Source organism: Bos javanicus, chromosome 18 (genome assembly GCF_032452875.1).
Source record: "Bos javanicus breed banteng chromosome 18, ARS-OSU_banteng_1.0, whole genome shotgun sequence".
NCBI classification, from domain to species: domain Eukaryota; kingdom Metazoa; phylum Chordata; class Mammalia; order Artiodactyla; family Bovidae; genus Bos; species Bos javanicus.
The window spans coordinates 54,420,666-54,446,831 of record NC_083885.1 but is presented as its reverse complement, the minus strand read 5'-3'; the positions used below and the strand labels follow the sequence as shown (position 1 = coordinate 54,446,831).

Below are 26,166 nucleotides of genomic sequence, written 5' to 3'. Positions count from 1 at the left end.
ATAGGCAGACACCTGCAGAGCTCCCTCCATCCCCTTCTTCAGGTTTCTGCTCAGATGACACCTGTCCAGCTTTTGTCATCTCCTGTCTTTATTCTGCTTCATCTCAGAGCACTTATCACCTCCAGATGTGACTTTATACTTACACATTTATATACCTGACTCTTCTCTCTCCCCCACACCATCCCCAGGAGCATGTGAGGGCCAGGAGGCCAGGAAAGGTTGTCTTTTGCTCCCTGTGACATCTCCAGAACATCAACCAGCACACAGTAGGTGCTCAATAAACTTCTGTTGCAGATACCTTCTTTATTTCACTAGAACACCAGTTTCAAAGGCTGCCTGGGCCCCAGGCTCCTCCGGGGAATCCTTTGATCTCCAGCAGATGTGTAACCAGCCACATCTTAACCTTCAGTTTCGGGGATTCCATCACAAACTCCCGAGAACCGCTGAGGGGGATACAGGCTAAGAAACTTGCAAAAGGCAGAGGTCAAAAGTGGGCAGAGGGACAGAGTGAGGTTTCTAGGCACACACACTTAAACACCCCAAACTCACCATATTCATACACAGAAACAACACACCCATAACAGGCATGAACCAACAATCGGACACAGCCAAGACAGACAGACACAGCCAAGGCCACACACACACACACACACACACACACACACACACACGGATGGCTTCAGGGAAGCACATAAGTGTCCCTGTTTCCCAGAGGTGGGAAGTTGGGGGGTGGGGAGGGGTAGTCTGGAGCAAGAAGAGAAAGTAGAAAAAGGGCTTTGGTGACTTCCAGCCTCTGGTTCTCCTCTGATCTGTCTCACAGTCAGACAGAGAGACAGGGAGAAAGAGAGAGCAAGGAAAGGGTGAGGCGGGAAGGGGGCTGATCAGAGGGCCTCTGGGAGTCTGCGGGGTCGGGAGAGAGGCATAGATGTATGGCCAGGGGGCAGACATGGGAGAGAGAAAAGGAGAGACACAGCGAGAGACAGAGACACAAAGAGAAAGACAGGAAGCAGAGAGACTTGAAGATCTAGAGGAAAAGAGTGAAGCAGGGAAATGGGGAGAGACGGGGAAGGGTGGAAAAGGGGAGAGAGACAGACAGACAGACAAGGACCCGGGGCGGCCGGGAGGGAGAGAAGGCGGAGAAGACCGGAGCGCGGTCGGGGGAAGGGGGCGCCGCGGAGAGAGGGAGGTCGGAGGGGTGGGGACCCGGGCGGACCAGACGCACGGAGGCTCCCATACAAAAAGCCGCCCCCGAAAGCGTCCGCAGCCCCCGGGAGCGCGGAGCGGGAAGGGAGGGGAGGGGAGAGGGCCCCGGACGCCCCCGCCCCGCCCCGCCCCGCCCCGCCCGGCCCGCGGCCGAGCCGCCGGCGGACAGCGGGTTAAGCATCTCCGCTGTGGAACTTCCGGATGTGACCACAGAGAGAGGGAGAGACCGAGAGAGGGGGAGAGAGCGAGACGGAGCCGCCAGCATCCCTCCGGCCCGCCAACGCCGGGACCCCGCACCGCGCTGGGAGCCGCCGCACGCCCCTCGCCGCCCCCCGCCGCCCGGGCCCGGCCCCCCGGCGCCCCTCTGTCCCCCGCCTCGCGGTCCCCGGGTCTCGGGCTGGTTCCCTCCTCCCAGGACCCGGGGGAGGGGCTGGGGGCCCCGGGGAGGGGGCCTCGGGCGGCCCTCCCTCGCCTGCTCGCCCCTTCCCTGGCCGTGACCCCCGCGGGGGCAGGAGGCTGGGGGTCCATGCTCGGAGCCTCCGCACTGCCGGGCGCCTGCCGCTGACAGCGGTGGGGGTGGGGGGGCCGGGCACCCAGCCTCCTGCCCCACCCCCTGGCGTCGGCACCGCGGGCCATCTGGGGCCGCTGCCCCCGGCTGCGCCCTCCCCGCCGGCCAGGCCCTGGAGGGACCCGGGAGCTGCCGCCGGCATCAGCCCATGGCCCGGAGGGTAGGTGTGAGGGCGGGCGATCTTGCGCCCGGGTCGGTCGTCGCACCCCCACCCCCCTTCCCATCCTTCCATCGCCTCCCTGGGGAGCTGTGGCCCCCTTCAGCCCAGCGCGCTCCCTCCGCCGTTTCGTCCCCTCTCCCTGCCCCTCAGTCTCCCCTTCTCTGCCCCGGTCTCCCCCTCCATCCCAGGCCCTTTATCCCACCCCCTTTCTCTTTCTGCCCTCCCCCATCCTTCTCCCACGTCTACTTTTGTTCCAAGTCCTCCCAGAGGGTTAGGGGTGGGGACAGGGCTGGGGAGGTGGGTCTGGTCAGGCAGGGCCAAGGGATTCTCTCTCTCCTGGTCCTGGGGGATGAGAGGTCAGCGAAGAGGTGAGCATGCACCTTTGGAAGTGGAGGTGGGGAGTCGGGGCGGGGGGGGTGGTGCAGGAACACCACAGGATTCCCGGACGTCCTAAGATGTGCCGCGATGAGCGGTGGGGGGCAGTTGGATTCAACTTCAGGACTCAGGAGAAGTTAGGAGAAGAGGGCAGAGACACACACTCAGAGCCCTCCGCGCCGGCAGGACCGCTGGAACTCCCCCCTCTTCAGTCTCTCTGCCTTTTCGAACCTCAGTTTCTCCCTCAAAGGAAAGGGTGGGACCTGGGTGCCTTCAGGTTTCCCTGGCTTCCCCTGGTGCGCTTGCTTCTGTGATGATAGGAGAGAGAAATCTCAAGCTTGGCTTCTCTTTGGGGCGGTCGGCACAAGTGGGATTGTGTGGTTGTGCTGGGTTATACTTGGTTTCAACAAGTGTGTATTGAATGTGTGCCAGGCACTGTGCTAAATGTCTGATGCCTTCATTCATTCATTCGTTCCTGAGCCTGGCTTTTGGCTCTGTGTGTGTGTGTGTGTGTGGTGGGCTCACATGGGGAGTGGAGTGTGACAAGTTGTTAAGATGCACTCAGACATGCATACTGGTCTGTGAAATGAAATTGAAGTCGGGGAGACTGCGTACATTTGTGTACAAACAATGCGCTGCTTTGACAGGCAGTGTCCATGAGCAAAAATCAATCTCTCCCTCCTGCTCCTCTCTCTCCCCTCCCCTCTCTCTCCTTCTCTGCCTCTCAGTCCCCATCTCCCTTTGCCTGTTTCTCCTGTATCTTCTCTCTGTATCTCTCTCCCTCTCTACTCTTCCCTCTGTCTCTGCATCTCTCCTTATCTCTTGTCTCTTTCTCTCTTTGCCTTTTTTTTTACCCTCTCCCAACATTTCTCTCTCTGTCTCTCTCCCTCCCTCTAAGCTTTCTCTCTCTCTCTCTCATTTCCCTCCCAGTCTCTCTCTTCTCTCCCCTTCTCTCTGAATCTCTCTCCCCTCCTCACTCTGGGAGAAGCTGACAGTTACCAACCAGCCAATCCCTGACGCCCTGACCCTCAGATCTGAGACCTGGGTCAGTCTCTCTCCCCTGGACCCTCCTGCCCATACATCGGGAATCTCTGACGGGACATTTCTCACAGTCCATGGGTCCAAGTGAAAGCTTGAGGATGGGGCCTTCGGTCCCACCCAGACAGCTCTATGCAGACAGGAGGGCAGGTGGCTGGGCAGGGCGGGGGCATCTCCTGGGTGAGAGGGTAGGGAAGTTTCTTGTTGTGTTGACACCTCCCTGGGGCTTCCCCTCTCACCTCCCCCCCAGTACGATGAGCTGCCCCACTACCCTGGCATCGTGGACAGCACCGCAGCCCTGGCTGGCTTCTCGGAGGCAGTGTCCTCGGCACCGAGAGCCCCCGGGCCCTATGGCCCCCACCGGCCTCCCCAGCCCCCGGGCTTGGACAGTGACGGCCTGAGAAGGGAGAAAGATGAGATCTATGGGTGAGTGGGACGAGGCTGAGGGCTCTCGGGATGCGCCCCCCAACCCCGTTTCTTTGTCTCTCTGGGTATGTTTCTCTCCTTCTGCGTCTGTCTCTCCACCTCTTTCCTCTGGGTCTCCTGTCCACCTCCTGGTTGCACCATACCTCCCAGCCCCACCCCACCCCCGCCCACCCCTCATGAACCCTCTCTCCTCCTGCTTCCCCCAGCCACCCGCTCTTCCCGCTGCTAGCCCTGGTCTTTGAGAAATGTGAATTGGCCACATGTTCTCCCCGTGATGGGGCTGGGACTGGGCTGGGCACACCCCCGGGCGGTGACGTCTGCTCCTCCGATTCCTTCAATGAAGACATTGCAGCCTTTGCCAAGCAGGTGGGCACCCACCATCCGCGGTGTCCCAGGAGAGCCAGTGAAGTGGCGGGGGGCATGGGCAGGAGATAGGATGTGCCCTCCTCTGCCTCTCTCTTTCTCTCAGGTCCGCTCCGAGAGGCCCCTCTTCTCCTCCAACCCAGAGCTGGACAATCTGGTGAGACCTGGGCCCTCCCCAACACCCCCTCCTCCAAGGGGGTCTCCTGTTCCACCCTCCGTAGCCCTGGGGTTGATTGTGGGAGCAGAGAGGAGACCACGTGACCCACATCCTCAAATAGTGATAATTTTTGCCATTTGCAGTGCAGTGTAGTGTAGCTTAGAGTTTGTGAACAGGGATTCGATGGCCTGAGTTCAAATCCCAACTACACGTACTAGTTCTTAGATCCAGGGCAAGCAGGTCTACCTCCTTGGGCCCTTTTTCCTCATCTGTAAAGTGTAGCTAGTAATACTTTCTATTGTGTAAGGCTATTGTTAGTATGTGCCTGCTAAGTCGCTTAAGTCGTGTCTAACTCTTTGCGACCCTATGGACTGGAGTCAGTCTGCCAGGCTCCTCTCTGTCCATGGGATTCTCCAGGCAAGAATACTGGAGTGGGTAGGATTTCCTCCTCCAGGGGATCTTCCTGACCCAGAGATCAAACCCACGTCTCTTACATCTCCTGCATTGGCAGGAGGGTTCTTTACTACTAGCACCACCGGGGAAGCCCCATTGTGGGTATATACTGAGTCAATGCTCAGCACGGACTGGGGACTCATTAAGTTAGCTAGTTCTATCAGTCAGCAGAACAGAGTCCACACCTAAATAAATGAAACCACTTGGCTGCAAGGGAGAGAGGAGAGGAGAGAGAAGGGAGAGAAAGAGAAGAGAGGAGAGGAGAGGCAGAGAGAGGCATAAGTACCCCAGCTTGTCCCTTCCTTTCCTGGTCCAGCTCCCACCAGGGCTTCCTATTGGCTGAACCCTTTGGCAAAGGACTCTGGGAAATGTAGTTTTCAGGTGAAGGGTGGGCCCTAGATCAGAGGCCACGCAGGCAAAGGATACGGTGTTTTTATGAGAGCTGACCTTAGCTCACCCCTCTTGCGATGAGTCCTCTTCTGTCTCTTGCGCCTCTTGCTTCTCTTTTTTTATGTCTGATCTCAATCTCACACTGCCTTTTCCTTAATCCTGGGTCTCCGTCTCTGTTGCCAATTTCTCTCTGCCTCTGTCGACTGGTTTTTGCTCTCTTTGTACTCCTCTCTGTCATCCAATGCACTTTTTCTGTTTCTCTGCCTCTGTTCTTCCTCCTCCTCCTCCTTGCCTTCTTTTTTTCACCTCCTCCTCTTCCTCCTTCTCTCTGTCTCCCTCCCTTCTTCTCTCCCTCTCCCCCCTCCTCTGTCTGTTTTCAGATGATACAGGCCATTCAAGTGCTCCGCTTCCACCTATTGGAGCTGGAGAAGGTAAGTGCTTCTCACTTCCCCGCACGGCCTCCCTTGCCCCCCATCCCTCCCCTTCTTGCCCCCTCCACCCCTCCTTCAGGCTCTCTCCCTACCAGAGTTGAAGCAGAAGGCCACCCCCACCCCTGTGCACCCCAGCCCTGGCCCCCGGGTGGCCCCCCCAGTACCCCGGTGCCCCCTCAGGTCCACGACCTGTGCGACAACTTCTGTCACCGCTACATCACCTGCCTCAAGGGGAAGATGCCCATCGACCTGGTCATCGAGGATCGGGACAGCAGCTGCAGAGAAGACCTCGACGACTACCCGGCCTCCTGCCCCAGCCTCCCAGACCAGGTGGGCTCGGCATGGGGCAGCAGGCACTGCCCTGCCACCAAAGGCATGCCCAGAGAGCTGGGGGTGGGTCATGCACACTATGACACAGCCTCAGGCAGGCACAGCCAGTCACAGCCTGACCATGGAACACGCACTGACTATGCCACAGCTGTACAGACTGCGGTACAGCTGGACGGAAGCACGCACACACACCCCAACAGCTGCAGATACCTGCTGTGAACTGGGCTACACCCACACAGGTTCACACACAGCCACACAAACCAGTACACTCACAGCCAGGTGATAACATGCACTGCACTCTTAGACACACACAGCCCAGCGGCATAACAGGGTCATAGATCTCACAGCCTGACCGAGACACTGCCGTTCTAGAGTATGTGTGCGTGTGTGCGCATGGTGCACAGACCCCAGGCACAAAATAGCCACCCAAATGGCCCCAGCTCCTGCCATACAAACTCAGCTGCAGTCACACTTAGACCCAGAGCAACGACAGTGCCTGCGCACATGCACACACACGTTACCCCAATGCCCTAACAGTCGGACTTCAGCTGGCGTGGACACACACCTTGCCAGTCAATGACCACATGGCTCCAGATCCATTCAGTCTCAGATGCTATCAGATGACAGTTTCATAGACTTGAGCACCCAGGTAATAATCATACAACAGCCATGCAGATCCCGAGGAGGCCCACACCCACAAGGCAGTCACGCTATCGACACACTCAACAATGATACAACACGACACCCGCCCCCAGATACAGGCGCATAGCCGCACCCCAACGGCATAGACTTGAGCATGTGCAGACGGAAGTCACAGGTGAGCCTCTGCCCATGAGTGTGTGTTCTAAGTCGCTTCAGTTGTGTCCGACTCTTTGCGGCCCTGTGGACTGTAGCCCACCAGGCTCCTCTGTCCATGGGATTCTCCAGGCAAGAATACTGGAGTGTGTAGCCTTTCCCTTCTCCAGGGGCTCTTCTCGACCCAGGGATCAAGCCCACGTCTCTTACGTCTCCTGCATTGCAGGTGGATTCTTTACCAGCTGAGCCACAAGGGAAGCTCAACAACCCATAATACACATCTTCTCAGTGGCACACCCTGTGCGTGTGCTGATCCGTTGCCACTCCCTCGGAGGCACAGTCATATTCCTTATCGTCACTCAGCCACCAACACACTTCCATGGCCATGACACCTCCCTCCACACACAGAGAATCATGGAGTTGCCTGGCAGCTCATGCAGGAATCAGGATAACCACACATACTCCCGGCCCTTCGAACTAAAGCCACAAGCTTAGAAAACTAAACGTAGCCTTGCCCTTGTCAGATACAGCCACTTGGCCAGTTCCGAGAGTGACACAACCATGCTCAAACACCTCTACATGTCTCAGCTCCACCCAGGTGACAACCACATCACAGAACCCTCCTCTCCAGGGACGCCCTTGCCATGATGGGCAGGGACATAATCACGTTCACACTTACATGCCGCATGGCAGACTCAGGACAGCATCAGGTCCACTACCTGCCTGCCCATGCAGGAGATATAAGAGACACGGGTTCGATTCCTAGGTCGGGCATGGCAACCCACACCAGTGTTCTTGCCTGGAGAATCCCATAGACAAGACGAGCCTGGTGGACTGCAGTCCATAGGGTCACAAGTAGTCGGACATGACTGAAGCGACTTAACACGCATGTACCCACAGCATCCGAATGGATCCAGCGCCAGAAGGGGAGGGTGACAGTTTCAACAATGCTCAAAAGCCTTCAGACCTGATGATCCTACAGCCTGCACACAACCCATCCCCAAGGCCCACACACTCTCAATTCTGCACAGATGTTCTGAGCCCAGAGGAAACTTCTCTATGCTACCAAGTGTTTCAGGCTGAGCCCTGGCAGAACACAGATGATACATCCACTCTGGGTTATTTGCAGGGCTGGGGGACTGATTACAAAGCCTTGGGCAGGGTCTAGGACATTCAGCAGGGGAAGGGATCACCCTGGGGCTCAACAACCGCCTGTGGCTGTTTCCACCCCCATTTTCACCCAAGCTGCCTCCCAACAATTGAACGACAAAGTCTCGATGCTTCTTGATGTATCTATGTGGGTTGGTAGGCCTCCTAGGACACAAAGCTGGGACAGAGGTGAATTCAATGCATCGTCAAATTCCTCAGAACATGTAGGAGTTTGGATAAAGAAAATATGGCCCTGGACTCTGATTTGTAATTTGGAGCCCCCCAAATCTCTGAAAACTGAATGTTGGTGGGTTTTTTTTTTTCCCCATTTAAGTTTAGTGCAAACTCATTTGGCAGCAAAATCTGACCTGAACTAATGAGAGGCTATTTATAGCCTTTATTTATTCCACTTAGTTAAATATTCATCCATTTTGCTGCAGAAATGTTAATGAGTTTGATGACGAGGTTACGCCCCATACCCTGCTGTGGGTGTTAGGAAATACACGGCAATGTGCACTGGTTTTACTGCTGAAAGCTGTGAAAAGTTTTGAATTTTGCAACAGTGCTGGTTTCCAAGGATTTCAGATAAGGTTCGGGAGATCTGTACAGGCTCATCTTCACTGAACGGTTGCTATGTGCCTTTACATAAATTAACTCATTGAGTCCTTACCACACTCTGGGAGGGGGTGGGCTGGACGGTTATTGCTTTCCGTTTTTCCAGTTGAGGCACAGAGAGGTGAAGTGACTTGCCTAAGGTCAGCAAAAAGACAGCAAAGAGACAGTTAGAGAGAGAGGCTTCACACTCAGGAGTCCTAGCTGCAGAGCCCATGGTCTTAGTCGCTGTTGCATATTGCATCCCAAGCTTTGACACTGACTTCCAACTTCTATTTTCCAGAATACTGCATGGATTAGAGACCATGAAGACAGCGGGTCTGTACATTTGGGGACCCCAGGTCCATCCAGCGGGGGCCTGGCCTCCCAGAGTGGGGACAACTCCAGTGACCAAGGTGAGAAACTTGAGAAGCAGAGGGGAAAGGTGGGAGTCAGGCTGAGGATTGAAGTTAGACAGCAGGCAGGACTTCCAGAGGGGCAAGGATCACTGGGGTATGGTGTGGTGCCTCAGAGGAGGGTTCTGGGTCCCTCTGGCCCCCCAACTTCCCTGTCCACAAGCACAGCATCCCTCTCCCCACTCAGGAGATGGACTGGACACTAGCGTGGCCTCTCCCAGCTCTGGGGGAGAGGACGAGGAGCTGGACCAGGAGCGGCGGCGGAACAAGAAGAGAGGGATCTTCCCCAAGGTGGCCACCAACATCATGAGAGCCTGGTTGTTCCAGCACCTCTCGGTGAGAGTGTTGGGGCCCTGGGCATGGGGTGGGCAGAGAGAGAGATGGTGCAGGATGGTACTGCATAGAGACTGAGACCTGGAGATGGGAGGCTGAGGCAGGGGGGAAATTGAGAGAGACTCTCAAGCAGATGGGAATTGACAAGAGCAAACATCTGTGGATGCCACCTGTGTGCCGGGTGCCACTAAGGATTCCTGACTCATTCAGTCCTCCCCTCCAACCCACCCATCCATTCACCCGCCTGTCAATCATCCACCATCCAGCCAAACACATCCTTCAGAGGGCAGGGATGTTATTAGCTCCATTTTGCAGATGAGATCGAGGTCTCACAGCCCAAAGTGGGTTTAAATGCCGGCAGTTCAGCCTTATTCGCTGCACCCCTCTGCCTCTCAGAGAGGGATGGTAAAATAGAGACAGGAAGATAGACAAGGGGAGGCTGAAATGAGGATAGGGATGGGGAGATTTAGGGAGCACTGAATCAGCAAGAGAGACACAAGGAGAGATTGAGTCACAGAGGGGGAGAGCCAGTCAGCCAGCCAGACATAGGGAAGGATAGAGACTGAGACAGGCAGAGACATACACAAGGACCTAATGGACCCAGCAAGGGCTGGTGCTGGGCTTTGCCTCCTTTCCCCGGAGTGGTGGAGTCTCACCCCCACCCCAGCTCCACCTCCCTAATGAGAGTTGGCAGATTAGCCTCTAATTGCTGGAAGAGGTTGGTGGGGAGGAGGTGATGCAAGGGTAATTGCCCAAAGCTTGGCTCTGCCTCCCTCCGTTGGGCTCCGGGGAGCATAGAAGCTTAGACATGGTGGCTCTCCCAGCCCTGCCCCCACCTGGGCTCGCCAATCCCCCTGGGGAACCTGGGCAGGCCAGGCCTTGGGGATCAAAGGGCAGCCAGGCAAGCCGGGTAACTCTCGCTGGTGGCTACAGCACCCGTACCCCTCAGAGGAGCAGAAGAAACAGCTGGCGCAGGACACGGGGCTCACCATCCTGCAAGTCAACAACTGGTGAGTGACACAGGAGGCTTGGGCGGTCCGTGGGCCTGCCCGGGGTGGGAGGCCGGGCGCTGTCCGCGGTGCTGAAGGAGGCCCCGCAGCCCCTCAGAGCCTCTCTTCTTCCGGCGGCCCCTGTTATCTGTCCTCTCCAGCCCACTCGCTCTCTGTCTCTCTGTGTTCATTTCGGCCTCTCTTCTACTCATTCTTTGCACCCTCCTCCGTTTCCATGACCCCCTCCCAGGTTCATTAACGCCCGGCGTCGCATCGTGCAACCAATGATCGATCAATCCAACCGCACAGGTACAGGGAGAAGGTGGGGAGAGAGGGCTTCATGTTTCTAGGGGAGTGCCGAAGCCTGGACCAGGCATCCTGGGGCTCAGCCTGCATCCCTCAACAGGGCAGGGTGCAGCCTTCAGCCCAGAGGGCCAGCCCATGGCTGGCTACACCGAAACTCAGTCACACGTGACCATCAGGCCTCCAGGTAAGGCCCCGCCCCCTTAACTAAGCCACACCCAGGGCACCAGGCCCCACCCCTAAACAAGATGATGCCCCTCCTTCTTGGATTACGGTGCTGAAATGCTTCATTTGCATAAGAGGGGAGTTGGAGATGCAAACACAGGTTTCCTGCTCCGTGTTTTCCTCCCAGAGTTTGCTTCTTCCAGACTTCACCCATCCAGCGGAAAGTTCCATTTTTGCTTAAAGGACCAGCACCCTCTTAAACAGGTTTCCCTGGTGGCTCAGCAGTAAAGAATCCACCTGCCAAAGCAGGAGACACGGGTTCGATCCCTGTGTCGGGAAGATCCCCTGGAGAAGGAAATGGCAACCACTCCAGTATTCTTGCCTGGGAAATCCCACAGACAGAGAAGCTTGGCAGGCTACAGTCCACGGGGTCGCAAGAGTCAGATACGCCTTAGCAACTAAACCACCACCACCCTCTTAAATGATGACTCAGTTTGTCCTGATAGAGGATTCCCTTCAGGAAAGAAGGGGGAGGGGAGCATATGGAGGTGTCTGGGGAACACCCACTAATACCCCACTTTTGTCTTCCAGGATCAATGGGGATGAGTTTGAACTTAGAAGGAGAGTGGCATTATCTATAGAGGCTGAAGTCAGAAGAAATGTGAGTGTCCTAGGTCTAGGGACATTGGGTTGGGGGTTATGCTACTCCCAACCCTTTGTAAGACCTTCAGACTCCCGTAGTGAGCCCACCCAGAGCAGGGTGCCCAGCCTTGTGCTGGGTGGTGCTGGGGACACAGCAGTGACTATGCCACCTCAGCCCTGCCCATGTGCAACTCACAGTCCAGACAGGCCTGTCCCTAGACGGTAATGACCTACAGTAAGCAGGGCTGGAAGGAGGGAACCCAGGAACTGGAAGAGCCCGGAGGGGGCATTGGACCCAGGCTGGGAGGTTCAGGGAGGACTTCCTGGAGGAGGGGACTTTGGAGCTGAGACCAGGAGAATAAGAGGAGTGATACAAGAAAGGAAGGAACAGTATATGCAAAGGCTATGAGACAGTCCTTTGGGCCACACCCCTCTTCCCCCACAACCCCACATAACAAAGGACTGGGCTGGCCTGAGGTTGGTAAGTCAATGAGTAAATAATGAACTCAGGACCCATAGAAAGGCTGGGAGATGAGAGTGGAGACCCGCTAGGGCTGACATATGGAGGACTCTGGAAGCTTGAGCCTGAGAGGAGAGATGGACAGGTCTGTTCAGGGCCTGGCGGGTCCACGGGCATCAGAGCTCTGCCCTGACCAACCATGGACAGGCGGGCCCTGGTCCCTGGGGACCTCTGGGACAGCAGTGATGGAGGGAGCATCTCCCCCTGCTGCCCCAGGAAGCTGCCTTTTCTCCTCCGACTTCTCTCTCCACTCTTCTCTCTCCCCCTAACCCTTGCCTTTTCCTTTCTCTTTCTGTTTCTCTCACTCTTTCTCTTTCCACATCTCCATCTCTGATTATCTTTATGTCTCTTCTCTGTCCTGCTCTGTCCGTCCCTCTTGCCTGTCTCTATCACTTTCTTTATCTTGACTGCCTCCCTGTCTTTTTATTTCTTCCTCTCTGTCTCTCTCCCTCTTCCATGTCTGACCCGATTCTCTGCCTCTGTCTCTCTCTCTGTGTCCCTCTCCCTCTAGGGTTGATGGCACAGAAGGCCTGATCGAGGTCCAGATCCCTCCCTGCCTCCTGACTAGGCTTCTCCTTCTCCTCCTCACAGACCCCACCCTCTGGACTGTGACCGCTTCAGGCTCTTACCTGCTTCTGGTTACCACCTGGCCCACCTCCTACAGCCCCCCCCCCCCAACTCAACGCCTACCTCCCTGGGACCCTGCTGTGACATGAGGGGCCTGAGCGCCCACTCGAGGGTCTCTCACGGACAAAGACAAGGCCTCCCGGCCCTGCACCCCACTGTGCCGTCACCTCTGCCCAAAACCCAAGCTGAGATCTCAGGCCTGGGTCTGCAGAAGATACTGGCTGGGGACCCCCAGGACAGAGAAGGGATTGGGGGTGGGCTGGGGCCATCAGGGAAGGAAGGTCACCTGGATTTGACATTTGGGGAGGTTCCCTTCATCCTCCCAGCCCGCCACCCTCTTTCCCCTCTCCCCCTACCTCCCTCTTCTGTTGTCTTCTCTTTTTTTTTTTTAATGATAAAGTCTTAAAAAGCCACCAATCTGAGTTCGTGGGTCTCTTCCAGGATTCAAATTCTCATAGTGTGAAGCTCATGAGCTACTAATTATAACAATAATCGATAGTCTGTCCCCTGCTCTCTCCCCAGGCCCTCCGCGTGTATCAGTCAGCTCTCACCATATAACAGACCCCACCAAAGCTTCATGATTCAAAAGGCCAATTAATTTTTAGCTCATTTTTCTATGGGTTAGTGTACTAGGCTCCGCTGGCAGTTCTGGTGGCTTCAACAGGGCTCTCTTGTGTATCTGTGCCCAGTCACGGGTCAGCAAGGAGGCTCTGCTGGTGGGCAGTGGGGACAACAGGGGTGACTGGGCTGCGTGGTGACATAGACCAACAGGCTCTTTGGTTTGTTCAGTTAGAATACAGGCTTGGTTGGACCCTAAGAGAGAACAGAGGGGCCCGTGGTCTCTTGAGGCCCTGGCTCAGATCTGGTCCATCTTTATCTCACTATCTTCTCTTGACCCCCAGAAATATGAAGAGCCAGCCCAGATTCAAAGGAAGAAAAATACAGTCAACCCCTTACAGGGGGTGTGTGGGGAGCTGCAAACTCAAATAGAAAGAGATGTGGATAGAGGGAGGGATGAAGGACTATTGCATCCACCTCCCACATGGTGGCTCACAGATGACTTTCTCCATCTGCCCCTTGGGACATGAACAGCCTGGGAGGTGAAGAGCCTTGCCCTTTGAGAGCAGTGCTGACCAATGTGGGTTCAGATCCTGCCTTTGCAACATAATGGCTGTGGTGCATAGAGTAGGTGGCATCACCTTGCTGGGTCTCAGTGTCCACACCCGGAGTGGGAGTGCAGTTATCTGCCTGATAGGATGGCTGTGCTGGTTCATGGAGGTTTCCCGAGGGAAGTGCTCAGAAGGGCACCTGGCAGGTGGTCTATGCTCACCAAAGGCAGAGGCTGTTATTTGTCACTGAAGAGACTCAGTCTGCTGACCGGCAGACTGAGCAAGCTGGTGCTCTCGGCTTATCAGAGCTGCCTCCCCAGAGAAGAAAGACGAGGCGGGCGCCACACTAGCTCTGTTCCTCACACTCTGTTTTGCTCTGTCTCCATCTTTTTCACTTTCTGTCTCCCCACCCCAAGCCCCTGCTCTGAGCCCTCTGCCTCCTTTCTTTCTGTGTTTCGATGACCTGTCTCCCTAGGAGGAGGGGCATCTGCCTGCTCACCCACCCCCTTGGGGGTCGAGTACATTCGGAAACATGCAGAGAGATGTGGAAACACACACGTGTGCTGGGGAGCTCAAGGAACAGCCACAGATCAGCCACCTACATATGGGTTTTTACACGCACACTCACACCACAAAGCTCCCACTCACACACACGCAAGTTCGTTCACACTTGTGCTCACACACACCAGTGTTCGCACTCTCCCAGACTCCCAGCATGTCACACCCGTGTGCAGCGTGCCCACAGGACTGGGGCAGAGGCTGACACACACACAGTCAAGCAGGGGGCTTTGCTGGTGACCCAGGCAAAGTTCCAGAAGCAGACTTGCCCAGAACTCTCCTCGGAAACAGCCAGACAGCAGGGAGGTCACGAATCCAGACTCCAGCCCACCATTTCTGGGTTCAAATCCCCACTCTGATACTTACCAGCCATGCAACACACACTCGGACATCTCAGACAGTCTTGGAGACACGTCAAGACCCTCACAGCCTCCTTCAAGCGCCACCTCCCCACCCCCACCCCCCACCCACACACACACACATCTCCTAAGAAGCTGCACTGTGCAAACAAGGAAACTGAGGCTTGGGGCCCCGGGTCTTCTCTGTCCAAGGCTGCGTTAGGCCTGAGATGACTGGTGTGAAGGGGCCTGGCAGAGTTCCCGGGCCTGGTTTCATGACCCAGGAGACCCAAATCCTAAGACTGTAAAAGGAGACTTTGTTCATTCATTCATTCATTCACTCAGCAGATGTCTTCTGCCCACTCGCTGCCCAGCTCCAGGGAGAGCCACTCGGCCCCGGATGAGGTGGTCATGGGTCAAACGTGCCCCATCCAAACGTGCTTCAGTCGTGTCCAACTCTTGCAATGCTATAGACTGTAGCCCTCCAGGCTCCCTGTCCGTGGACTTCTCCAGGCAAGAATACTGGAGTGGGTTGCCACGCGCTGCTGCAGGGGATCTTCCTGACCCAGGGATCAAACCTGCATCTCTTATACCTCCTGCACTGGCAGGCGGGTTCTTCCACTAGCGCCACCTGGGAGCCCACTTCATCTGAACATCAGTTGCTATTGATTCTGGGGTCAGATGGTCCTGCATTTGTTGCCAAGACACCAGTGTGGATTCTAAGACGCTTAGGTCTGGACCTTGTTTGTGGTAAATGACCAACTCCGTCCCCCTTCGGGGCATCTGTCCTGGCTCTTCCCTGTGCCTGGGACACCCTCCTGGCTCACAGGTCAGCTCTGTGAAGACACAGGAACAGCCAAAGCAAAGGATCCCCTTCCATTCACCACTCTCTCTCACCAGCTCCTTCCCTGACCACTGTCAGCCCCTCCCTGGAACTCTCTCCATCACCTATTTGCCCATCTCCTTGGGGGCTTCCCTGGTGGCTCAGATGGTAAAGAATCTGCTTGCAATGCAGGAGACCTGGGTTCAATCCCTGGGTCAGGAAGACCCCCTGGAGAAGGGAATGGCAACCCACCCCAGTATTCTTGCCTGGAGAATCCCATGGACAGAAGAACCTGGCCAGCTACAATCTATGGGGTCATAAAGAGTCATTGATGACTGCATGACTAACACTTATTGGCTGGAATCTCAGCCCTTCTGGAAGGCAGGAGCTTGTTTTTCTCCGTCACTGCAGTGACCTGGAGCATCAGACAGCACCTTACACCCAGCAGGTGCCTGGGAAACAGGTGGAGAGCAGAGAAAGCAATTCTGTAGTTCTGAGACTCAGTTGCTTTGCCTCATCATTCATTCCTCCGGGCCACAGGCATATCCTGGGCACTTACCCTCTGCTCATCAGTGAACAAGGCAGAGACCCTGCCCTGGGGTGGAGGTCCACATCCTAGTGGGGAAGACCCATGATGAACACATCATTTAGTCTGTTAGAAGCTGAGGGTGTCTTAAGAAGCAGAGCAGGGTAGGGATGTGGAGTGCCAAGGCTTCTTTCATTCATTTATTTACCTGGAACTGCTTGCAATGTAGGAGACGCAGGTTTGATCCCTGGGTTGGGAAGATCCCTTGGAGAAGGAAATGGCAACCCACTCCAGTATTCTTGCCTGGGAAATCCCATGGACAGAGAAGCCTGGAGGGCTACAGTCCATGCGGTCACAAAGAATTGGACATGTCAGTTCAGTTCAGTTCAGTCGCTCAGTCGTGTCTGACTCTTTGCGACCCCATGAATCGCAGCACGCCAGGCCTCCCTGTCCATCACCAACTCCTGGAGTTCACTCAGACTCATGTCCATTGAGTCAGTGATGCCATCCAGCCATCTCATCCTCTGTCATCCCCTTCTCCTCTTGCCCCCAATCCCTCCCAGCATCAGGCCAAAGTACTGGAGTTTCAGCTTTAGCATCATTCCTTCCAAAGAACATGACTGAGCGACTAAAACAACCAAAGACTGTTCTAGGAGCTTTATATCTACCAACTCAGTAAACTCTTACACTAAACCCCAGGAGGAGGTGTGATCACTGACCCCATTTCCCAGATGAAGAAACTGAGGCCCAGAGAGGTGAAATCGTTCACCCGGAGTCACAGAGCTGGAGAGTGGAGGTTGCCATTCTAACCAGCATAGTCTGGCAGCTCAGAAGCCTGTGCATTAACCACTTGCTTCACTGCCTCTCGTTAAAAAAAAATAATACTAATTCTAAGAATCCATGATTTTTAAAGGGCCTACCACAAACTGCTTTCTGAGTCAGATATTGTTCCAGTGACTGTGATTAGAGTTTGTCTCTCCCCAAACTTTCGGGGACTGAAATGGGATGGATGTGAGCTAGACAGCAAGAAGGACTTCCAATGGCTTCCCTGGTGGCTCAGATGGTAAAGACTCTGCCTGCAATGCAGGAGACTTGGGTTTGATCCCTGGGTCGGGAAGATTCCCTGGAGAAGGAAATGGCTACACATTCTAGTAGTATTGGCTGAAGAATCCCATGAACAGAGGAGCCTGGCCCATAGGATCGCCAAGAGTCTGGGAAGTCGTGTCTGAACACACGCGCGCACACACACACACACACACACACACACACACACACACACGGGAGGATTAGAGGGAGGGGACAGGGCTGGGCCAAGGTGACAGCAACTCCGAGGGGAAGCTCTCACACTGTTGTGACCTGGCCTGGCTGGCGAGGGGGCAGCTTGGGGGTTGGCAAGTGGGGGAGGGGACGCTCCTCTCTCCCCCTCCCCCACCTTTTCCAGCGCCGACTGGAAATACCTTTCATTTAATCCTCTCTAATTAAACCAATTGAATGTGCCATGGGGGAGAAGAGAAATGGGACGGAAGGTTAATTGTAACTAAAAATACCTCCCCCACTGCCTGGGGTGAGGAACCAGCTGAACTGCTTTCTGGGGCAGGCTGTGCAGTGGGTGGGTGTTGCTGAGTGGGCGGGCCCAGGGAGGTGGGGACTCTAACGGGTCTACGGCGTGGCCTGCATGCCGGGTGGTAGTAGGTCCGGGTGGTGGTGTGTGTGTGTGTGTGTGTGTGCGTGGCTGCTGGTATAGTGGCTGCCACCAGGACTGCGTCCGCCGCCGAGCCTGTTCCTGAAAGGGATGTATGTCATTGACGAAGGGCTGCGTGATGGCTGTGGCAGTCACGCTGTCCCTCGATATAGGTTGTATGCCTCCGTGTAAGCGTGTGTCCATAACTACGAGCCTCTGGGTGGACTGTGGGGCACGGTGGGTCTTTGTAACTGGGGACCACCTTGCGTGTGTCCATAGCCTTGGCTGTGTCCCCACCGCAGCTCTTCTCTGCAGACCAGACCTCATGGTGGCCGCCCCTGAACTGGGCAACTTAAATGCAGTGGGGAATCATCGGATCCGGGAGGCTGGGACCAAGACGTGGCACCGAGCAGCCGAAGGCCAGGTGGGCGTGACCACCGCGTGTGGGCGTGGCCACCACGAGGGACTGCCCCGCAAACAGCGATCAGAAGAGGCCCTGGTAGTTGATTTTGACACTCTTAAGGGGAAAATAGATACCCTGTCCACTAAGTTCTTACTTGGTCTGTATGCGTGGAAGAGTTCTGGGTCTAGTGAAACAAAGTCAAACCTGAATCCTAAAACCGGATAATCACAGCTCCTCTATCAATCCCCAGGTCACAGATACAGGACTCCTTGAATGAGGAGAGACCAGGACCCCTCAAGGAAGGACCCCAGTACTCTGACCCAAATTCATACTGTTAATCTTTTTACCAGTTTTCCCGAAAGGGACTTACAGCCTTTAACCAGGGTCACTGTGCATTGGGGGAAAAGAAATAATCAGACCTTCAGGGACTTCCAGACACTGGTATCTGAGCTAACGCTGATTTCTGAAGACCTCAAATGTCACCGTGGCCATCAGTCAGAGGGGCCTCGTGGATTTCAGGTGATCAGTTTTTATTCTGCTCAGATGTGTCTCACCATGGCCCAGGGCATCCCCGAACCCATCGTGTGATAACTTGCCCGATTCTGGAATGCACAATTGAGATACACATTCTCAACAGCTGGCAGAATGCCCACCTTGGTGTCTGACTGGGATGGTGGACGAGGCCACGGGGCTACCTGGTATGGTCCATAGCTGTGTCTGGGGATGTGTCTGGGTGGGATCCTGTGGCCAAGCGAGTCTTTATAACTGGGGACCTCCTTGTACACAGCAATCTCTCTCTGTGCGTGGCTTTGTAGCCTCTTGTGAGTTTCGTGTCCACAGCAGTGTGGGGTCGTCCTGCGCGAACGCACTAGAATGTAGGACCAGGCAATGAGCCCGGGCTTCCTCCAGAGGGCGCTGGGGAGCCAGAAAGATAGCAGCCTTGTGCCTGCTAAGTCGCTTCAATCGTGTCCGACTCTTTGCGACCCTACGAACTGTAGCCCACCAGGCTCCTCTGTCCATGGGATTCTCCAGGCAAGAATACCAGAGTGGATTGCCATGCCCTTTTCCAGGGGATCTCTCCGACCCAGGGCTCGAACCCACGTTTCTTATGTCTCCTGCATTGGCAGGCGGGTTCTTTACCACTAGTGCCACCTGGGTGGCTTTAATGAGATATAATTCACATGCTATAAAATTCACCGATTGAAAGTGTATAGTTCAGTGCCTTTGGTGTCTTCACAGAGTTGTGCTTCCCTCACCACAGTCGATTCTAGAACATTTTCATCACTCCCTAAATAAACTCTCAACCACTTAGCACTTACGTTTGATTCCCCATCCCAACGCCCAGTCCCAGTCAACCACCGATCCCTTCTCTGACTCTATGGATTTGCCTGTTCTGGACATTTCTTACTAAGCAAAATATAATAAATGTGAATCTTTTGATTATACATGAAATTATACTACATGAAGGCTTTTGAGTCTCCCTTCTTTCACTCAGCATAGTATTTTCAAGGTTCCTCTGGCTCATGGCTGATAATATGCCATTGTCTTGGAAGAATGTAGAGCAGACAAAGGACAGAATTGGGTTTGCGCTTTGCCCCTCAGGCTGCCACGTGGAAAGTGGACTGGGGGGTGTTATGAGTGGAATTCTGTCCCCCAAAGAGATACACTGAAATCCTCACCTGTGAACGTGACCTCATTTAGAAAGAGAGTCTTAGCAGATGATCAAGTTCAGATGAGGTCATGGGGAGTGGGCCTTAATCCAACATGACTGTTAATATGTTCCTTATAAAAATGTTGCTTATTAAAAAGGAACATTTGGACATGGACAGACACTCCAGAAGGAAAAGACAGTCACGTGAAGACGGAGGACTGCAGTGGTGTAGATACAAGCCAAGGAATGCCAAAGATTGCCAGCAAATCAGCAGAAGCTGGGCAAGACAAGGAATGCTTCTCCTGTGGGTTTCGGGGGTGATAGGCCAGGGCAGGGACGTGGGGAAAGGATCTGGGGAAATAGGGCCAATCTTTTTTTTGTGATGCACAGCCTTCTCTAATTGCAGCATGTGCGATCTAGCTCCCCAATCAGGGATTGAGCCCAGGTCCCCTGTGTTGGGAGTGTGGAGTGTTCACTACTGTACCACCAGGGAAGTCCCAGGGCCAGACTTTTTAGAAGTGAGAGCACCACCCAATTTCTACGTGGCACCTGAAGATAAAGTGCTGAACCCTTGGCTTGTGGCAGGCAGGGAAATGGCAGAACGCACTTGATCCTAGAGAAGATGTTTGCTTTGGCATTGGGGGTGGGAAAAGGAGGTTGCTGCTACTGCTGCTGCCAAGTCACTTCAGTCGTGTCCGACTCTGTGCGACCCCATAGACAGCAGCCCACCAGGCTCCCCCGTCCCTGGGATTCTCCAGGCAAGAACACTGGAGTGGGTTGCCATTTCCTTCTCCAATGCATGAAAGTGAAAAGTGAAAATGAAGTCACTCAGTCATGTCCAACTTTTAGCAACCCCATGGACTGCAGCCCACCAGGCTCCTCCTCCATGGATTTTCCAGGCAAGAGTACTGGAGTGGGGTGCCATTGCCTTCTCCGAAAAGGAGGTTAGTCCTGGGAAAAAAGGAGTGAGCCATTGGCTGCTGATTATTATTAAGATGAGGACGACCTAGATGAAGACCAAAGACTAACCACTGAGGTCACCACTGACCTTGGCCAAAGCAGTTGTGAGTGTGTGTGTGTGTGTGTGTGTGTGTGTGTGTTTAGGGGGGACCCTGGGAGAAGAGGACATGTTGCGAGTCTTCTATGTGAGCCCAAGGGTTTTACTGGATGTCATCGTGTGTCCTCTTCATTTAATTCTTCTCTGTAGCTAATCATGAGTATTTCTCCAGGTCATTCTAAATTCTTTCTAAATTAAATTTGCTGGAAGCTGTGAAATATCGCTTTGTTTGGTGTGCCATTCTAATGATTGTTAAAAAGCCTATTTCCTATTCCACTTCTGGGCTGTTTCTGGTCTTTTTTTCTTCCAATAGCATAATAGCAAACATCTTTGCATATTCTTTTTTTGCAGAAATTCTTTTTTTTTAAGTTTTCTCCATTATATAAAATTTAGAAAAGCTGGAAAAAGTGATAAGAAGGGGAAAAAAGTCCTCTGGAATGCCACACCCAAGAGGCTTTGAGCATGAGGTCAGTTCGATGAGTCCCATTGTGAATGGAGGCAGAGCCTATATGCTTTCTGCACAAAGCATCCAAACACAGACACACTCCAGTTACTACAGGTGCGTCTGACCCCTGGGTTAGTGGACACAGAGGCCTCCCTCCCCCGCGACCATGACCATGATTCCCTCTGTCCTATACAGCACTCTGATGGACCTGCCTTGCACTTGCCTCTTTCTTATGCTTTTCCCCAAACTCCTGGCCATTTCCTTAGGGTACATTCCCAAGAGTACAAGCACTGGGTCAAAAGTTAAGAGCATTTGTCAGAAGTCTTGAGCACCGATTGCAGAATGTCCTCTCCTTTGAACCATCTGTGCCCAAGCATGCATGCTAAGTCGTTTCAGTCATGTCCAAATCTTTGTGACCCCATGGACTGTAGCCCACCAGGCTCCTCTGTCCATGGGATTCTCCAGGCGAGAACACCGGAGTGGGTGGCCATGCCCTCCTCCAGAGATCTTCCCAACCCAGGGATCAAATCAGTGTCTCTTACGTCTCCTGCATTGGCAGGTGGGTTCTTTACCACTAGGGACACCTGGGAAGCTCTTTGAACCATCTGTATTTCTCTCCAATTTCCAGGTGAAGTTGCATGCACTTTGGTGTGATTGCAAACACCCAAATAATGCTAACTATGTGCCAGGTCCTGTTCTAAGCGTTTTATATAACATATATGGATTCACATAATCTTTTCAGATGCACTTAATCTTTGAAACAATCCAGCAAGAAAGATATTCTCATTACCCTCCATTATGCAGATGGAACAGCTGATGCCCAGAGAGGTTGGGTAACCTGTCCAAGGTTGCACAGCAAGTATGTAGCAGGGCTAGGATTTGAATCTAGATCATCTGGCTCCTGAGTCCATTTTCTTTTTTTTAATACTTATTTTTATTTCTTTACTTTGGCTAGTATTAGTGCCACCGAGTATTAGTTGTGGCACGTGGGATCTTTAGTTGTGGTATGCAAACTCATAGTTGTTTGTGGCACGTGGGACCTAGTTCCCTGACCAGGGATCGAACCCAGGGCCCCTGCATTGGGAGCTCTGAGTCTTAGCCACTGGACCACGAGGTGAGTCCCCTAGTCCATGTTGAGTCCATGAGTCTACCCTGAGTGGAGACTTTGCTTTTTCTACAACCAAGGAGAGCTCCAGGGCGAAATTTACTCAGCCATCACTCAACTGATGAGAGTCTTTGTGGCTTCGAATTTTCTGTCATAATGAGGTAGATCCAGGTTTTATGGGGCCTGAGGTTCATACGATTTGGGGCGCCCTATTTTGGAAAAATATAGAACTACCAAAGCATAAGATGCAGGATCTTGAAAAAGGTCTGAACAAGGGTCCTGAGGCCTCGGATGGCACTAGCATCACAGTAAAGTCCCCTCTAGAGAAATAGCCGAAGCAAGTAGCACAGAACAGCGTCACGCAGTCTGCGCATGCGTGCAAGTGTTTGCGGCGGAAAGCTTCCTAAGAGCCGAGTTTAGACTTCCCGTCCAGATTCCTAGAGCAGTTGCTGCTGCTGCTGCTGCTGCTGCTAAGTCACTTCAGTCGTGTCCGACTCTGTGCGACCCCGTAGACCGCAACCTACCAGGCTCCCCTGTCCACGGGATTCTCCAGGCAAGAACACCAGAGTGGGTTGCCATTTCCTTCTCCAGCCCGGGACATAATACGTGCTCAGTAAATAGTTGTGGGATATCTTTAACAGGACACAGAAACACTAATTGTACAGGAAGATTGGACAAACTGGAGTATGTTAAGACGAATAACTTCTGCTCTTCAACAGACATCGTTAAAATAGAAAGGCAAACCACAAATAAAAAGACACTGGGAGTACAGACATTCAACACGCATTTGTATCCAGACTATCTAAAGAACCTCTGCAAATGAGGGAGAAAAAAGACAACCCAACAGAAAATAGATCTAACATATAAATGGGTGCTACACAAAAGAGATGATCCAAATATCCAACATGAAAAGATGCCCCACGTCATCATTTGTCATCAGGGAACAGAGAAATGCAAATTAAAAACCACGATGTGGATCTACTGGAACACTCATACTGTGAGAGGGAAGGTAAATGGATGAACCACTTGGAACACTGTTTAGCGGTTTCTTTTAAACATAAACATAACTCACCTTCAGTGTAGCAATTACTTAAGGCAGCAATTCCGGTCATTAAGTGTTTACCCAAGGGAAATGAAAACAGGTCCACATGAAACCTTACATGTGAACATTCATAGCAACTTTATTTCATAAATAGTACCTCCCCACTGGAAATAACCCAAACATTTAGAGAATGAAGAGGCTGTGGCATATTCAGACAATGGAATACCACAAAAAGGACATGCTGTATGACTCCATTTATGTGAAATTCTAGAAAAGAGAAATCTAATAAATGGTGACAGAGAAAAGATCAGCCTGGGGCTGAGGTTGGCGTGAGACACTGACCATAAGAGGCAGGAACCATGGAACTTTCTGGAGTGTTGAAAATGTTCTGTCTTGATTGGGATGGTGGTTACACAGGTGTGTTTGCCAAAATGAACTGACATTTTATTGTATGTAAACTGGACCTCAATACATTTAAAAAGAAAACCTCTCTTTCCTGCCTCCCCACCCCTCCTCTTCCTCCCTCCCCTTTGCAGAGATGACCATTAGTTAAGTTTGCTGTGAATCTGTTACAGCTGGTGTGTAATGTTATTCAGTTACGTGAGCAAATGCAAACAAAGGGCTTCTGCGTATGCAAAGGGCTTCCCGGGTGGGTGGGTGGCTCGGGGTAAAGAATCGGCCTACCAACGTAGGAGACATAATAGATGTGGGTTCGATGCCTGGGTTGAGAAGATCCCCTGGAGGAAGAAATGGCAACCTGCTCCAGTATTCTTGTTTAGAGAATCCCATGAATACCATAGCCTGGCCGGCCATGGGGTCGCAAACAGTTGGACACGACTACGCACGCACGCACACAAAATGTTTCCATTTTTCAAAAAATGGGATCATCTGACACACGGTTCTGTAACTTGCTCGCTTTCACTTAGTATAACTTAGAGATATTTTTTGTGTCAGTACAAAGCCTGCTTTTTGTTCGGCATGTCTGCATAGTGGTCCATTACATTGGGTGGGTTTTATTAATATTTAAGCAGTTTCATATGGAGAGACATTTAAGCTGTTTCCCATCTTTTGCTCCTACAAATAAAGCTGGCATGAATATCCTTGACCATATGTCATTTCCAGACATAAGTGTATCTATAGGATAACTTCCTGGAGGTGGAATCACTAGTCCAAGGGAAGGGGCATTTTTACATGTCATTTGATAGATTCTCTCGAACGTCCTTCCAAACAGGCTGTACTGAATTAATCATTCTTATTTTCCCTAATTGCGAGTGAATCTTAGCATCTTTGTACACTGTTCTGGGCCATTTCTATTTCCTCTTCTGTGTGGACTCAAATCTTTTGACTCTGTCCTTCCTAGGTTCTTTGTCATTTTCTTATTGGTTTGTAGCAGCTCTTTATATATTCTAGACCTTAAGCTTCAATTCATCATAGATGTTACAAACACCTCTCCCAGTCTGCTGCTTGTCTTTTGGCTTTATGATGACTTTACCCCCTCAAAACATTTCCTTTATTGTCTCTATCCCTTTTCTGTTATGGCCCCTGAAAATGACTTCCCAACTCAAGGTATTGAAACTAGAGAAATAGGGATTTCCCTGGTGGCGCAGTGGATAAGAATCTGCCTGCCAATGCAGGGGACGTGTGTTGACCCCTGGTCTGGGAAGATTCCACATGCCACAGAGAAACTAAACCTGTGGGTCACAGCTACTGAGCCTGAGCTCTGGAGTCCGTTCTCTGCAATAAGAGAAGCCGTGGCAATGAGAAGCAGGCACAATGCAATGAAGAGGAGCCCCTGCTCCTACTAGAGAGACTGTACAGCAAGGAAGACCCGGTCCAACCAAAAATTAAAATAAAATACATTCTACAAGATTTTAAAATATGTGAAAGAAGGGAGGAAACTCTAAATGCCCAGAGATGGCCGTAAGAGCATCTATCAGAATGGGGTCACAGCTCCTCAACGGTGAATTCTATGGCCCTTCCTTGACAGTTCCAGAGGCTCTTACTATCCATTAGTTCCCCAGGGAAACACATCTATTCTGATAGGCGACCCAGACTGAGCCGGATTAAGTGCTGGCAAGGCTGTTAGGGAAATGGGTGCTTTCATCTTCTTTGAGGGGAATTTGTACAACTTCAATCTAGCAGGATCTTTCAAAATGCAAAGTTGATAGGCATTCATTCACCAACCTTTAAAAATCTGCTCTTGAAGCATGATATACGGCAAAGTGCATGGATCTTTGGCTTGGTGAATCTTCCCAGCAAATGAAACCTACCTGTGCCACCAGCACCCAGACCAAGAAACAAACCTTGAGCGCCCCCTCCAGCAGCCTGGTTGGTGCTGCCCCGCCCCGTCCCCAACCCCCATTAGGTTGCATGGAGCTGTGGTTTAGGCCCTTCTGTTTTAAGAATTTGCTTAACTATTCTTTTGTCGAGAGGCATTTGGCGGGGTTCCAGTTACAAATAGTGCTATTGCCAACACACAACAGACTTGTGCGCTTCTGCGGAGTGTGTGTTTACAAGTGGAACTGCCGGGTCATAGAGGACGTGCCCAGGTTCAATTTTAGGAGATTCTTGAATTTTTTTCCCAGTCATTTTACCAATTAACGCTCCCACCAGCAACATATGGCAACTCTGCTTGTGCCACATACGGACTTAGCACTGGGTTTTTTACGTTAGCCATTCTAATGAGCGTTATTGAGATATTTATTGCGGTTTTAATTGCATTTCCCTGACAGCTAATGATGGCAAGTCTTTTTTCATGGGCTTATTAACCATGTTTTTCTATTTTGGGGGGTTTATATTCAGTATTTGCCACTTATAAAGCAGTTGTCTTATTGATTTGAATTTTTTGTATAACATAGTTTCTATATTTATGTAATATGTACAATTATATGACATATCTGTCATATATATATAGTATTTTCTCCAAGTCTACACTTGCCTTTGCATTTTTTGTTATTTTTCTTAGTATCTTTTGTAGGGCAGTTTTCTAATTTTGACTTAGTTC

General features: G+C 52.5%; 1 protein-coding gene across 7 annotated transcripts; it reads left to right on the top strand.

Annotated features, from left to right (window-relative positions):
* The first annotated feature begins 1,324 nt into the window (after window positions 1-1,324).
* MEIS3 (Meis homeobox 3) lies at window positions 1,325-19,324 on the top strand. Of its 7 annotated transcripts, none has more exons than XR_009730977.1 (13): window positions 1,325-1,931; window positions 3,595-3,770; window positions 3,977-4,136; window positions 4,240-4,290; window positions 5,514-5,894; window positions 8,734-8,845; window positions 9,033-9,181; window positions 10,112-10,188; window positions 10,418-10,476; window positions 10,574-10,657; window positions 11,227-11,296; window positions 17,762-17,883; window positions 18,113-19,324. XR_009730977.1 is itself a non-coding variant. In XM_061388800.1 (13 exons), the coding sequence occupies exons 1-12, from the start codon at window positions 1,920-1,922 to the stop codon at window positions 11,274-11,276; spliced, it is 1,080 nt and encodes a 359-aa protein (XP_061244784.1). In that variant the 5' UTR covers window positions 1,331-1,919; the 3' UTR covers window positions 11,277-11,296; window positions 12,389-12,837. The 7 variants fall into 7 exon arrangements, 6 of the variants coding, with proteins under 6 accessions (XP_061244782.1, XP_061244781.1, XP_061244780.1 ...); XM_061388800.1 differs by lacking the exons at window positions 17,762-17,883; window positions 18,113-19,324 and adding an exon at window positions 12,389-12,837 and having other exon boundaries at window positions 1,331-1,931; window positions 5,514-5,564; window positions 5,796-5,894; XM_061388799.1 differs by lacking the exons at window positions 17,762-17,883; window positions 18,113-19,324 and adding an exon at window positions 12,389-12,837 and having other exon boundaries at window positions 1,332-1,931; window positions 5,514-5,564; window positions 5,745-5,894.
* The last annotated feature ends 6,842 nt before the right edge of the window (window positions 19,325-26,166 follow it).

What these genes read in the sequence shown, in the direction of transcription:
- MEIS3 (XM_061388798.1), top strand. An exon ending in GAGAAAGATGAGATCTATGG is followed by an intron (nt 3,771 to 3,976) that starts GTGAGTGGGACG and finishes TGCTTCCCCCAG; the next exon opens with CCACCCGCTCTTCCCGCTGC. An exon ending in ACCCAGAGCTGGACAATCTG is followed by an intron (nt 4,291 to 5,513) that starts GTGAGACCTGGG and finishes GTCTGTTTTCAG; the next exon opens with ATGATACAGGCCATTCAAGT.